Consider the following 14,476-nt stretch of genomic DNA (forward strand, 5'->3'; position numbering starts at 1 on the left):
TGAAATGCCTTCCACAGCTGTTGGGAGGTGAAAGGTGTAAAATAAATAATTTGATTGGCATATATCCCTTTTTGTGAAAATAATTGTATGTGGGTATAGTCTAGAGTTTCCCCCTTAGCTTTTTTTCATAGTCCTTTGGTTTTACTCTGAATCCACCCTGCTTTATTTCTCTATAAGGCCATGGAGTTAATTGTATTATTTGTCTACGAGGACATGGCTGGGCCTAGGTGTTGGATGTGGTTATATGTACACAAACTCAGTACATAAACAATAAAGTTAAAAGGGTGTCAGGTTGTCCAACATTCTTGCCTTTTGTGCCAGTCACAAAAGTATGTTTATAACAAGTAGTCCTTACTTCCTGTAAGCACCCAACCTTTCAGTTGCAAATAATGGGCGAAAGGTTGGATGCAAATACCATTGTAACTGGTGACACACACATTCGCAATTTCATTATCTTTTCAATGATTACCATTCCGTATAGGCCTACTTCAGCACATTTAGCCTATCTTGCCAATTGTAGGCTAGAACAGAATTTTAGGACTGACCCTGAATGTGGTTGCTGAAAGGAAGATCTTGGAATGTGTGGTGGTGGTGGGGGTTTAGGCAATTAAAGAACTTCCATTATAGCTTTATCCACAATTCTTTCAGAGGAGACATTCTATTTTGTTAACCTCATTTCCCTGATTTTAGATTTTACCATGGCATTTTAAGCACAGATGCACTCTACATTATACAAGTTAGTGCGTAGTGGTTGGCAAACAAAAGTCACTCGAGTCAAACCACCATTTAGGCCTAGTCAAAACATTTGACAGTGATTTCTTTGCAACAGGAACAGGATAGATTAGCAGGCTCTATTGCTGTATTGCTGGCTGACTAATCGTCTCTTTAAATCCCCTTCCCCCAGTTCATAACACCATTGTCAGCCCTGTTTTTTTCCTGTACACCCCATAGGTATCTCTGGCTCCCCAGACTGAGTGGTTAGGGAGGCTTAAGTAGAATGTTGTATTTCCCCAGAGTCAGAGGGGCTGAAATGTGTAGGGTACCATCACCTCCCTACGACCCTGTTTTCTGAGAGGGAGGGGGGACTGCTTCACTCTGGACCATCACCACGAAGTACCATATCTTGTTTTTTTATGGCGTGAGATAAATGAACATGACATTTGGGAAACCCTCCCAGATCGCTGGTGTAGTCTAACTAACTCTGTGTTATTCCATGGTGTTTGGTTTCTGGTGGCCTCTTCCATGAGTAGCTCCATAGTATCCTTGTGGTTTTCCTGACATCCATGTTTATCAAGGATTTGTTTTGGATCGCAAACCAGGTTGTGCAGATTTGATTACCTCAGTGTCTCTTGTTGAGCTGAGGTATTGCATGTCTGGTTTCCATGAGCTGTGGGAAAGCTTGCACCCTTTACAGCTTCGCTTATTCAATTGCTTCTCAGATGTCCGCCTGGCCTATCATGACTAGAGAGAGAAAGATGGGCTTAGACTGGTTTGTGTTCTTCATTAAGGAAAGTAAGCAAGCAGTAGACAGACTTATCTCTAGAATTTGAAGAATGTTATTTAATGACCTTATGAGTGGGTTTTGTATTTGCCGATTCAAGGACAGTTTGGCATAGTCCTAGTTAGTGACACAAATTTTCCACCCAGTAGGATAGACAGACCTATAAAAGCCATAGAAGCCCACCTAACTTTCCATTTGGTTTCGGGTGAAAGGACCATGTGACTAGGCCTAGCTATATACAGATCAAACTTAGGCTTAGTTATTCCCTCCTTGCTCGGTGGTAGTACAAGCTTCTGAGTAACTAGGTTGCAGAAATGCAATGGCCTTTCTGGCATCTGCATCACTATTCATGTGAAGGATGCCATTTCACAAACAAAATATACCTATGAAAAATCTATAGAAAGTGGTGTTCAGCATGACAGTGTGGGCAATGGGCATATAAAATTTGTTTACAGCAACTTATTTTATATGGTACATTTAGTCTGTCCTTGTGGATTTTTATTGTGCCTGTAAGCTTCACAAATCATTTTATTTTCCTTGTGGTGGAAGCTCTTGGCAAATCTCTCATGTACCTAAAAACGTTTCACAGGTAGGTCTGAGCAGAGGATAATTAATATCTAACCTAGCTAACTTTACACTGCTAGGTCTGCATAGGACATTCCCTGCGTTGATAGTTGCAGACGAGGGAAGCTATTGCATGTACAGTGTGATATCAGATATCTGATATTTGCATGGATGTCCTAATCTGTTAATGGGGCCTCAGAGTTGAATGCAAATCCCATCACGGAAACATTCCAGGAAGAGGTGTGTGTGTGTGTGTGTGTGTGTGTGTGTGTGTGTGTGTGACAGTCAGGCAACCGTGTGGATCGGAGGAGAGAAAATGGAACAAGAAGAGTTTGTAGAACATGGCGCTTGCAATGCCAGGGTTGTGGATTCGATTCTCATTGGGGACCAGTATGAAAAAAGTATGAATGTATGAACTCACTACTCTGGATAAGAGCGTCTGGTAAATGACTTGAATGTAAATGTATATACTCCATCACGGAATGACCTTTGACAGTGGCTAAGCCCCTATACTGGGGTACTGATGTAAAAAAGTATTTCTGTCTGTAATAAAGCACTTTTATTCATTCTGATTGGCTGGGCCTGGCTCCCCAGTGGGTGGATAAATGGGGATAAATTAGACATACATTCGGTCTTTGTATTACTGTAGCATAGACTATGCTGCAGCAAATGTAGGCATACCTGTTCCAAGAAAAACCATGAGATGATAGGTCTACATGCATTGTGAGCATTGCTCCATACTGAGATGGGCTGTCTGTCCCCACCCTGAGCGTTGGTGATTCATCATGCAGAGGCCATAGAGAAGCCAGATTTAGACTTTGCATATAATTTAACAGTTCCATTTCACGCCTTGCTGTTCATATAAATCATTTATTATAATTTACTGGTTTCTCGCAGTTATTTATCCCAGGAAAAGGAGTGGTTTTGGGCAGTAAATCTCGGTAACCAGGTTCCCGCCGTTCAACCCTAGATCTGAAGGGTTAGACAAGTTAGTGGCAAGGGATAAAAATGTAACTGGGCTGAGAAAAGAAGACTGAGAAGACAACGGAGATGAAGGAAGAGCCTGAATGTGATGTGGTGGAGTCAATGAGAATGAGAGGGAAGAGCGGAGCAAATGAAAGAGATGAGACTGCAGGCGGGGATTCATGATGTAGCCAGTCTAGCCACCTCAGCCTTTTAGTCTGTCTCACAGTTGTTTTGATTACCCTGAGGTCTGATGATCAGAAAATGTTACAGTAAATAAGTAACTTATGTGCATTGTACAGGAAGCCCTGCCGCATATCTCACAGCCACAATCCTAACCCTCCGTTATCGCACATTGATCACCCTCAAAATAAGGTCACCCCAGGAGTGAAGACATGGCAGTATCAGGGAATTGGAAGATCACAAATTGGACAAGGTTTTATTCAACCAACACTCCAGTGGGTTTTGACCTAGTTTCCACACAAAGCTCTTGGCCCTGCATTGTGATGGTGGCAGGCAGCTCTTGTCCATCCACCTCCCTCTCCCCTCTACAGACAGCCAGCCAGTCAGCCTCCCCTGTCCTGCTTTTATGTACATTCCCACTAATCCTCAGCGGAATGTCCGATGCCCTGTCCCAAACCCCCATCCTGTTTCTGTGTGTGTGTGTGTTCCATTGTTGTTCACAGAGAGAAACTCCCATTAGCTCCATCTCCCTATCCATCTAGGCTATTGCTAGTGAAGTGTCAGGAATAGTTATTCAGCACAGTAATACTTTGTTGAAGACGAGCTGTTGTGAAACCCCCCATAGGAATAAGCATCTCACTCCCGTTATGTTACTGCGTCTTACTGCACAACTGTGGCCTGTGTGGAGCACTGATTAGACACAAATAGAGGAAACCCAGAAAAACCACCATCCATCCAGGCTCTCACTGCCATGTAAATGGAAGGACATGCCCGTTTTGGCCCGTGAAGTATTCTGACTAGTGCTTTCCTCAGACTGTCCCCTCAGGGCTGTTCTCTTTGAGCTACTGTACATATGGTGGGGTCTTTCTTCCCAGCCTTTTTTGCTGTCAGGACTACAAAAGTACAGCACTGACAGTAGTGAAACCCCCACCTACGTGTGCTGGTCTCACCAATTCTCTAACTGGAGGTGTGAAGAGAGGTGTTTTTCCTGTGCTGTGGTGACCCGGCGCTCCGGTTGTCTGTGGCCTGTTCTGAGGAGGATCGAAAGCTCAAGTGCAGGGAGACACCCACTCACTCTCACCTCTCAAATGTCATCTCATTTACTGCTGTTTATAAACTTCCAACCCCTTTAAACGACCCATCTATTCACCGCCATCCACTTCCTGACCAACCTAATTTATGAAAGATTTGCATAGCAGCGAGCACTTGGCTATGAAATTTAACCTGAAATCTTATATCAACATTTCAGTGTTAACCCACCAATAAGGCAAACAAGTCTGATCTTGCCTTTCAAACTTCAGTTGTGTTTAAAGACATGCTCCAAAACTTTGGCAACTAGTAAGTCTTTTTTTAAACCTCCCGCTTTGGGCTGGATGTGTCAATGTGTAGTTCGTACATGTATAATCTATGAGCAGAATTACTGTTTTACCTCAATTAGCCTCGAAATCCCTGATTTGAAAGCAACTGTTTACTGGAAGTTGTTCAGTGCCATTTTACCCCACCTGGGCCAGCCCCCTAGCAATTTGAGTTTCAGCCAATGAGGTTCAGCCCCTCTTCATTTGAGTTACAGCTAGCAAGATGCACACACAGCAGAGCGTGAGAGCGCAATGACATGGTGCACATATCTGCACGTGGCTCGTGAACGCTACTTTCAGAACTGCTGGCTAAAAAGTATACAAAAGTACTGGAGAATCTCTTTAATATTCAAGCAGGTAAAGTGAATCACCTTGAGGGCTGTAGTTCTCAGGCTAAGTCAATCCACAGTTTGCTAAGAGTTTCAGCTGCTACCTCTCTAGATGTAGCTTATGTTTGCTAAGCAGATCGACTGTTTGGGTGTGTGTAACTGATACAAAAGTGCAGAACAGGAAAGTCTATTCACAAAGTTAAAGCCTCTGTTGAATGGTCATGTTAAGCCCAGTCAGATTTGTACTTGTGGTACTATGTTATCTATTGTGGCACTATGTCATCTATTGTCTCGGTTTACTCTCATGTTGATGTTGAACATTTTCCCAAGGCCTCTGCTTGTGTTTTGCCCACAAACTTCCGTAACCTCCCAGCTAATTGTAAATGATACATGTATGGAATGACAGCACAATGAGTATGGGATGTGTAATTGCAACATACTGCATTTGTATCAAAAACTTTATAGAAATTGGGTCACAACTAGGAGTGATATTATTTTTCGAGACCTATTCTTAAAAGAGAACTGCCTCCTAGAACCAACTTTTCTGGTTATAAATGTGGTATCGATATGAGTCAGAAACATTACAAAGTGATCACTTGACAGAGAGCCATGTGAGTGAGAGGTGCTTCGGCACACAGCCAGGAGAAGGTAATTATAATTATTATATTCAGCCCAAGGGCACAATGGCCACTGGCCACAAAATGCATTGATTTTAGGGGGCATTACAGCCACACAAACGGGATGGAGGTGGAAATTTGAGGCATTATGAAATGCTTGTCAAATTGTGAATGAGAGTGTGTATAGCCTGCGCAAAAAACAAAGAAGAGCTCATGCCTTTCATGCGACTTTTTCAAATCATTATTAGTCTCATCAAAACATATAGCCCAACATTTGTATCACATCTAAAGTTACATAACTCTAAATTAAGCGTATATAGGAGGACATGTTTCTATGTTAACCACTCAACACAGAGCGCACTCCCCCAAATCGTTTGGAGAAAATATCCTTTCTATTTTATTCAGCTATGTTCATTGGATTCTTCATACTATAAAATAATGCCACGAAATTCTAAGCAAATCTTGTTTGCTGCATGAGTGGAAGATGTAGCACAGACCCTCTGCTGGTGCAAAACACTGAGCAGTCAATAATGTATGTACAGTGGCAAGAAAAAGTATGTGAACCCTTTTGAATTACCTGGATTTCTGCATAAATGAGTCATAACATTTGATCTAATCTTCATCTTAGTCACAACGGATAGACACTTACAGTGTGCTTAAACTAATAACACAAAAATTATTGTATTCTTCTTGTCTATATTGAATACATAATTTAAACATTCACAGTGTAGGTTGGGAAAAAGTATATGAATCCCTAGGCTAATGACTTTTCCAAAAGCTAATTGGATTCAGGAGTCAGCTAACCTGGAGTCCAATCAATGAGATGAGATTGGAGATGATGGTTAGAGCTGCCCTGCCCTATAAAAAATACTCACAAAATATGAGTTTGCTATTCACAAGAAGCATTGCCTGATGTGAACCATGCCTCGAACAAAAGAGATATCAGAAGACCTAAGATTAAGAGTTGTTGACTGGAAAGGGTTACAAAAGTATCTCTAAAAGCCTTGATGTTCATCAGTCCATGGTAAGACAAATTGTCTATAAATGGAGAAAGTTCAGCACTGTTGCTACTCTCCCTAGGATTGGCCGTCCTGCAAAGATGACTGCAAGAGTACAGTGCAGAATGCTCAATGAGGCTAAGAAGAATCCTGGAGTGTCAGCTAAAGACTTACAGAAATCTCTGGAACATGCTAACATCTCTGTTGACGAGTCTAGGATACGTAAAACACTAAACAAGAATGATGTTCATGGGAGGACAACACGTGATAAGCCACTGCTGTCCAAAAAAACATTGCTGCACATCTGATATCTGCAAAAGAATACCTGGATGTTCCACAGCGTTTCTGGCAAAAAAGTAGTTCTCACCAGAGAAAGTCTCAGAGCAAATGAAACAGCACCCCTCTGTTCATTTAAATAAATAAATTAGGCCCTAATCTATGGATTTCACATGACTGGGAAGAGGCACAGCCATGGGTGGGCCTGGTAGGACAAAGGCCCACCCAATCAGAATGAGTTTTCCCCACAAAAGGGCTTTATTACAGACACAAATACTCTTCAGTTTCATCAGCTGTCCGGGTTGACTGGTGTCAGATGATCCTGCAGGTGAAGAAGCCAGATGTGGAGGTCCTGGGCTTATGTGGTTACACATGGTCTGTGGTTGTGCGGCCGGTTGGACGTACCGCCAAATTTTCTAAAACAACATTGGAGGTGGCTTATGGTAGAGAAATTAAATTATCTGGCAACAGCTCTGTTAGACATTCCTCCAGTCAGCATGCCAATTGCGTGCGCTCCCTCGACTTAAGTGTTGTGTTGTGTGACAAAATTGCGCATTTGTGACTGACCTCCTTGATTCGCGTCTTCTGTAGAAAAATTTTAAATTGCGTTTTTTACATTAGATTAAAGCAGAGCCAGAGCTACAAAATGGCATATCATACACTGCATTTGAGGAACAATTGGAAAGTTATTCTGCTTTGAAAGTTGCTAACTTGTAAACTCGACTTTTGAAAAAAATGGCCTTTGAATGTTTTGGTACCTCCTAGAGAGCTCTCCTTTGTCTATACTCATTCTGCATTGTTCACACCCTCTTAAGCCAGTCCCACCCATCTCTTTAAGGATTCACATGTGAAGTCATGTGCTAAACAGTGAGTAGAGTAGTAAAGATTAAGACTAAAAGTTGTAAAATTAGTAGCCTACAGTAAGGAAAAAATCCAGGTAAACAGAAAGTGTCCAGATAAAAATATTTTATAAATATTAGATGATGCTTACCCAGACACACTGGGTCGTGAAAATGCAATAACCACCAGCCACATCTTGCTAAGTGGATAAGTCTCTACAGAAGGTGTAAACGGTACAGCGAAATGGTTACGCCGCATTAGACAGGATTACCTACACATTCTGACCAGATCAACTAGACAGAAGCGTGCTATATGGCAGACCAATCCAAACTCATCTCTCGGCATGTCCATCCCAATCATTATCTTAGCCAATCATGGCTAGCGAGAAGGTTGCTGCCTTTTGCTGTGACTTAACCAACTGGGCTTGTAATTTTACAATTTTATTCGTATTTACAAGCATACAAGTTTGTTATTAAGGCACGTGAAAGTTCACGTGTTCAAAAAAACCTTAAAAACGTTACGTTCAAACGGCTCTCCTGTGAAGTAGTGACCCACAACATACGCCTAGTTTATTGAAACGGGTCACATTTAAGAGTGGCCTTTTATTGTACCCAGCACAAGGGGCACCTGTGTAAGGATCATGCTGTTTAATCTTCTTGATATGCCACACCTGTCAAGTGGATGGATTCTCTTGGCTAAAGATAAATGCTCACTAACAGGGATGTACACAAATTTGTGCACAACATTTAAAAGCTGAAATGTATTAAACTCCTTTATGGCAAGCCTAAATATGTTCAATAGTAAAAAGTCACATAATAAGTTGCATGGACTCGGTGTACAATAGTAGTTGTTAACATGATTTTTGAATGATTATCCCAGCTCTGTACTCCACACCCAGTTACTATAAAGATACAGGCGTCCTTCCTAACTCAGTTGCCGAAGATGAAGGAAACCGCTCAGGGATTTATCATGAGGCCAATGGTCATTTTAAAACAGTTGCAGACATTGTAGTTACTCCACAATACTAACCTAAATGGCAGAATGAACAGAAAGAAGTCTATACATAATAAAAAATATTCCAAAACATGCATCCTGTTTGCAATAAGGCACTGAAGTAATACTGCAAAACATGTGGCAAATTAACTTTTTGTCCAGAATACAAAGCATTATGTTACAAAGCATTAGCAAATCCAACACAACACATCACTGAGTACCAAGTTTCATATTTTCAAGCATGGTGGTGGCTGCATCATGTTATGGATATCCTCGTCATCGGCAAGGATTAGGGAGTGGTTTTAGGATCAAAATAAATGGAATAAAGCTAAGCAACAGACGCTAGGAGACATTCACCTTTCAGCAAGACAATAACCTAAAACTCAAGGCCAAATATACACTGGAGTTGCTTACCAAGACAACATTGAATGTTCCTAAGTGGTCTAGTTACAGTTTTCACTTAAATCTGCTTTAAAAAATATGGAAAGACTTGGCTGAGAGCTGACAGAGCTTGAAGAATGTTTTTTTAAAGGCAAATATGATACAATCCAGGTTTGCAAAGCTTTTAGACTGTAATCGCTGCCAAAGGTGACTGTATTGACTCAAGGGGTTGAATACTTATCTAATCAAGATGCAGTCTATTATTGTTTTATTTTTCATTAAACTTTTCAAAAATGTCACAGCAGCAATTGATAAAACAGGACCATGTTTGCAAAACAAAACAAGTGTTTCTGAGCTTATGTCAATATTACACAGGTAAGCTAGCGATTACGGAAATCAGGAATGCAGACAGGCTCAATAGACCTTTAATAAACGAGGGACTGTGTCCACACCACCTGGTGTTATGTTGGGCACCTACTGACCCCAAAAAGATTTTATGATTTTTTTTATTCTCAATGACATGTATTGCTAAATAAAAATGTTGTAAGGAAATACAGTTAGGCACCACATTACAACAAGACAAAACATCTTGCTGAATCAAGTCTTATGAGTATAAAAGCATAGCTTGTTTTCACATCATAAAAAAAGCTTGAAAAGATAATGGAATGGGATTAGTGTAGTGTGTAAAGAATCCAATACGGTACAATTCACATTATTGTCGGACCTCCTCTAAGAGTATGAATGAGGCGATTTGAGAAACATTCACGTTGTTTGAAGTACAATAGCCCAACATCGCTACTGTAGTAGGTCAAAGCTGTGTGCTGGAAAACCTTAGTAGAGCATGGGTGGAGTATGCATTGTGGTGCTCATGTGAATATCCTTTATTTTTCAGACCAATGCCTTTTTCTCATTTAAAACTGTATTTTTGTGTGTTTTTAATAGAAATTTGTGTTGACAGCTGAGCTGACTGAAGACCGGGAATTCAACTCGCAGTTGTTATCATTTCCACGGTAACATGTCTTTAGATGACGTGATAAAACTTCAAGTTGCAAGCTACTCTAGTAGCAAGGTGTTGTCGAATGAGTGTCTCATGAAACACATTCCAGACACTGGTACTTCTTGCTATGTTGATATAATTGGGATTTGACAGATAAATATTGCGATGCTAGCTAGCTGCTCCCAGGTTGGCTAAACATAAGGTCAGCGCGGGCTTTAGCCTACACCTAGAACTGAATCAGCAGATCATCTTGAGATGGCGAGTCAGTCAGGAGGGCAGAAGTCTTCAACATCAACTTCTCTCCTTAGCAAAGCTATCTTAGCTTACCTCGCTGTCACTGAGTTACTCACTACTGCTTTTGTTTGTTTGTTGTGACTTGAATGGCAAAGACACACACAAGATACACCCACATTAAGCCACACCCCAAAGACGACTCGTTTGGGCTTGAGTAATGGCCGCTGAATTTCTTAATGAGCACCGGAAGAAAAACATGCGGAATCAGTGAGTGCAGTTCACCTTTTGGAAAACAAAACAATAAAGTGCATTCCATATTCCCCATATTTCAGCCCCACAACAATGTTTATGTTGGCTGTTCAGTCTAGTTCTTATACATTAGAGTGTAAAGAGCACAAACACTGGTCTCCTTGGATACCACCTCTTGTTGCCAGGTTACCCGGGGAATGGATACAGGGACATCACGTAACTGATTGTATCTTGTCATTTGAGTGCCAGGTTAGGTGCACTCTGTCTCGTTGTGTATAGAAATCTTTATTTAAGTTGTAAAATGGAAGTGGTAGCAAGGTTTTGCGTTTTTTGTGTGTGTGTGAGAGAGAGTGCATGCGTGTGTGTGTGTCTTTTGGTTTAAGTAGGTTTATAGAGACGTGTTGGGCTTGTGTTGAGGGAGGTGAGACACATGGAGCTCAACACATAAGCTCACCTTGTCTGAGGACACTGCAGTCCTGTAAAATTGAAGCGCATTCCCATGTACCTTTTATGAAAGAGTTATGAAATCAGAAATATGTCTACGTGTGCAGAAACATATGATTCTGTGGAGGTCAGAGCACTTTGTTATTGGTTCTCATTGTCTTGTCTTGAAAAGAAACAGCATACCGGTTGAAGGAGCCTAACCACAGAAGGCTCAGTGAGACAGTTTAGTCATTTTGCAGATTCTCAATTATGTTTTTGCCGTCCCTGACAAATTTCCATTACGTGACCGAGCTCAATGAAATCAGTAATTTTAGGTAGTCCATTTGTTTTAATGTCCTTAGTGTTCGCAAAGCTACAACCTTTCAATTTGAATGCATTCCCCTGTTCCTTAATTCTATTCGCTAATTTTTACCACGTGTAAGCATTGCCCGTACATCACGTTAATTTGGACAGAATGAAATGTGATTTATTCACAAAGCACTCGGGGCAACACAGCTGATTTGATTATATGATGACGTTAGCTTTTTGATTGCTTTGTCTAAGTGTGTTTGAAAGGTCCATCATGGCTGTCTCATTATTACAGGTGAAGGATCTGACCAAGTTCCTGGATCCAAGTGGGCTGGGGGTGATCAGCTTCGAGGACTTCCATCGAGGAATCTCGGCCATCAGCAATGGAGGTGAGTCAGAGGATCTTCCTTACAAAGCTGTGATGACCATGACTGCCGTCATAGCTTGGACCTTTATTTGGAAACGCCTTTGAAAGCTCGAAAATGAGGCCTGTGCGCCCTCACTGACATGCCAAGAAAATCGGACAAAATGGGGCGTCTTTTGTCAATCAGTTGGTATCGCTATCCACTAGATGGACTCCAATACATCATCATTTGAACTATTTGAAATTGCTATCATTTCTGCTACTTCTGACAGTATGGAGAGCTGTTCAGTTTTAAGATCAGGGCCTCCATTGATCAGTACCATATGTCGGTCCTATCTATCCCAGCGTCTTCCTGATGGCAGCGGCCATTGTTCATCTGCTCACATTTAGCTAAGGTGAAAGGTTTCGAGGAGGGGAGAGAGAAAAAACAGTGACCCAATTTCATTCAGACTGCACTCAAATCACATTGTTTTTCTTTCACGGAACATTTTCCTCTTCAGCTCATTTCATGAGTTGAGAAAAAGTGGGAGTGTATACAAAGGCCTAGCCTACTATAAACCTTCCTTTTCTAAACAATGGAAGCAATGTATCATGTGCCTGACTACTGAGTCATCAGGTTTTTCTCATCCACTTCAAGGACGGGTGAGAGATATGTCCTGAAAAGTATGTGTAGGCCGTAGACTGCTTGTTTACACAATGTCCATTTTTCAGCCCACCCATGAAAATCATAGGTTGCTGCAAACGAAACCAGTGGAATACTAAAAACAAATATTCCACTGCAATCCTGTTATGAGTCACAATATTGCCATTATGGTAAAGAATGTCACCCTGGGGCTATGCTGACATCATCATCATCAACACAGAGACAGTGTTGACATCACACACTAGCTGTGTTAGCGTGCTGCAGAGGTTTCATCGCAACAGTGTTGTTGCCCTGGCTGCCACCACAGCTCTTTGCTTTGATGTTAGTCTGTGTTGGAGTTTTTCCCTGTGCTTTCTGGGTTACAAACGCTCCAGTTACCCGGACCGTTAATAAGTAATATTCTGGAAAGCATGAGACACGAGGCACATGGACTTCTGCTAGGCCAGGTTTCAGCTAGAGAATGAAGGAAGGAGGGAGAGGTACTGGGCTGAGTCCTATTCACCTGAATAATTCAGTGTCTCCTCTTTCTCTCTCTCACTCTCTCTCCCCCCCACTCGTTTCTGATCGTCTCTCTGTCTTTCTTCTCATGTCAGCTCCTTATCCGTTTCATGAGACCTCACAAAGGACAGGAGAAAGAGTCACCCTTAACTTCCCAGGCCTCTCACACTTGGTTGTCAGAATTCCAGTCCATCTGTCTGTATAGCTAACCTAGCTCAGGGCTACAAGTGTTCTGCACTGGTCACCCCCACCTCGTTTCTCTGGAGTCACATCAGAAAACCTGCTATTCCAGCTCCAACTGGAATCCCAGTTCATTTAGAATGTTTACTTATTTTAATTTTAACTTTGTTTTTCCTTGTCATTTCTCTGTCGGTTACTGGCTCGATGTGTTTTTTTTATAAAGAAAGCCTGTTGGCAGTGGAAATACCTTACCCCCTGTGGTGTCTATGGCATGTCTGGTAAGCCAGTGTAGCACAGGGAGACAAGTTGAATAAAGTCTGTCAACTCTTAGAAAATACAATGTCTCTGTCCATTGTAACCCTTTTTGAGTCGGTGCCAAGCGACCGTCTTATACGGAGGGACAGGCAACCCTCTCAAGCGAACCTCCTCCCAGCACAAAATGAGACTTTATGTTCTAGTTAACTGGCCAGTCATTTGTATCAGTCCTGAACAGCAGCGGTTGTTACGTAAGACCGAGGTACAACCTGCATGTGGTCCAGCGACCGCTGCTGTCAAGAGCACTGTTTGTGTTCTTAGCTCAGCAGCAGGGTGTTATTCAGAGCATTGTTAACTAGATACAGGAGCCTGCCCCAGTGGCTGCTGGGAGTCTGGCCCGACACCCTACTGTCCACTCCCGATTGGTTGGTCTCGGGTTTCACAGCACTTATCTGCAGGTGCTTTCATTGGAGTCTCCAAATCTGAATTTGATAGGGGTCATTTCGTGTTCTTTTTATTGGTTGATTTAGCTGACACACACTTCACACACTCGCATTGTGTACATGGCAGCCCTTGAAATGTGACTGTTACATAATGTTGATTGTTACTCCAAGCATAAAGACTGTTTTTCTAAATAGGTTAGCGAAGACATGTACAGTAAAAGAAGCACTGTATTTGACCATTGTACATTTGACTTTTTTCCCGACATTTACTCCCCCCCCCTCTGTATACTTTCAAGTTTTGCCCTTTTAATAAAAAAGCTGAAATCCTTTTTTGATTTGCTTCACTTATACAGTGCAGCCTATTATTAGTTCTCTAACGTGCAGTTAAATCTGTAACTCCCAGAGTGGACCCTACAGTATTTCCTCTGTTTACTGTATTACACCTGTGTAGTGGCGCTGTTCTACCATGTTTTCGTTGGCACATTGGCTCGGTGTTTACCATCGCATTGTGTTGACTTTGCTCTGTATGTGTTTGCTGTGTGTTATTGGCCTGCGTGTGTTGACCTTGTCCTGTCTGTGTCTGCAGGGACAGAGCCCCAGCTCTACGATGTGCACTTCAGCCCAGGGGACGGAGCCGTGGGCTGCTCAGAGGAGTACGATGAGGTGGGTGATGTCATTGGATATAGTCATCGCAGTTCTCGGTGACATTAGTTACTACCAGCGATATGACCACTCACACAGACTTAAGTACATCAGGAAAGCAATGTGACTGACTGCACCACAGTATATGAACCCCCAGCATAAAGCAGCATAATATGGGCCAGGGTGGTGAATGAGCAGTCCTGTATAGCATGGTACACCACTGTGACGGTCCATTGTAA

The 14,476-nt window shown here is 42.0% G+C and overlaps 1 protein-coding gene across 2 annotated transcripts in view; it reads left to right on the forward strand.

The window, feature by feature from the left end:
- rab11fip3 (RAB11 family interacting protein 3 (class II)) overlaps positions 1 to 14,476 on the forward strand; it is a 45,439-nt gene that overhangs the window by 5,260 nt on the left and 25,703 nt on the right. For both annotated transcript variants that reach the window (XM_031799214.1, XM_020453717.2), the window contains exons 2-3: positions 11,508 to 11,601; positions 14,182 to 14,258. In XM_031799214.1, the coding sequence (XP_031655074.1) occupies positions 11,508 to 11,601; positions 14,182 to 14,258 (171 nt within the window). The remainder of the gene's footprint in view (positions 1 to 11,507; positions 11,602 to 14,181; positions 14,259 to 14,476) is intronic.

This window comes from Oncorhynchus kisutch, linkage group LG20 (assembly GCF_002021735.2).
Source record: "Oncorhynchus kisutch isolate 150728-3 linkage group LG20, Okis_V2, whole genome shotgun sequence".
NCBI lineage: Eukaryota > Metazoa > Chordata > Actinopteri > Salmoniformes > Salmonidae > Oncorhynchus > Oncorhynchus kisutch.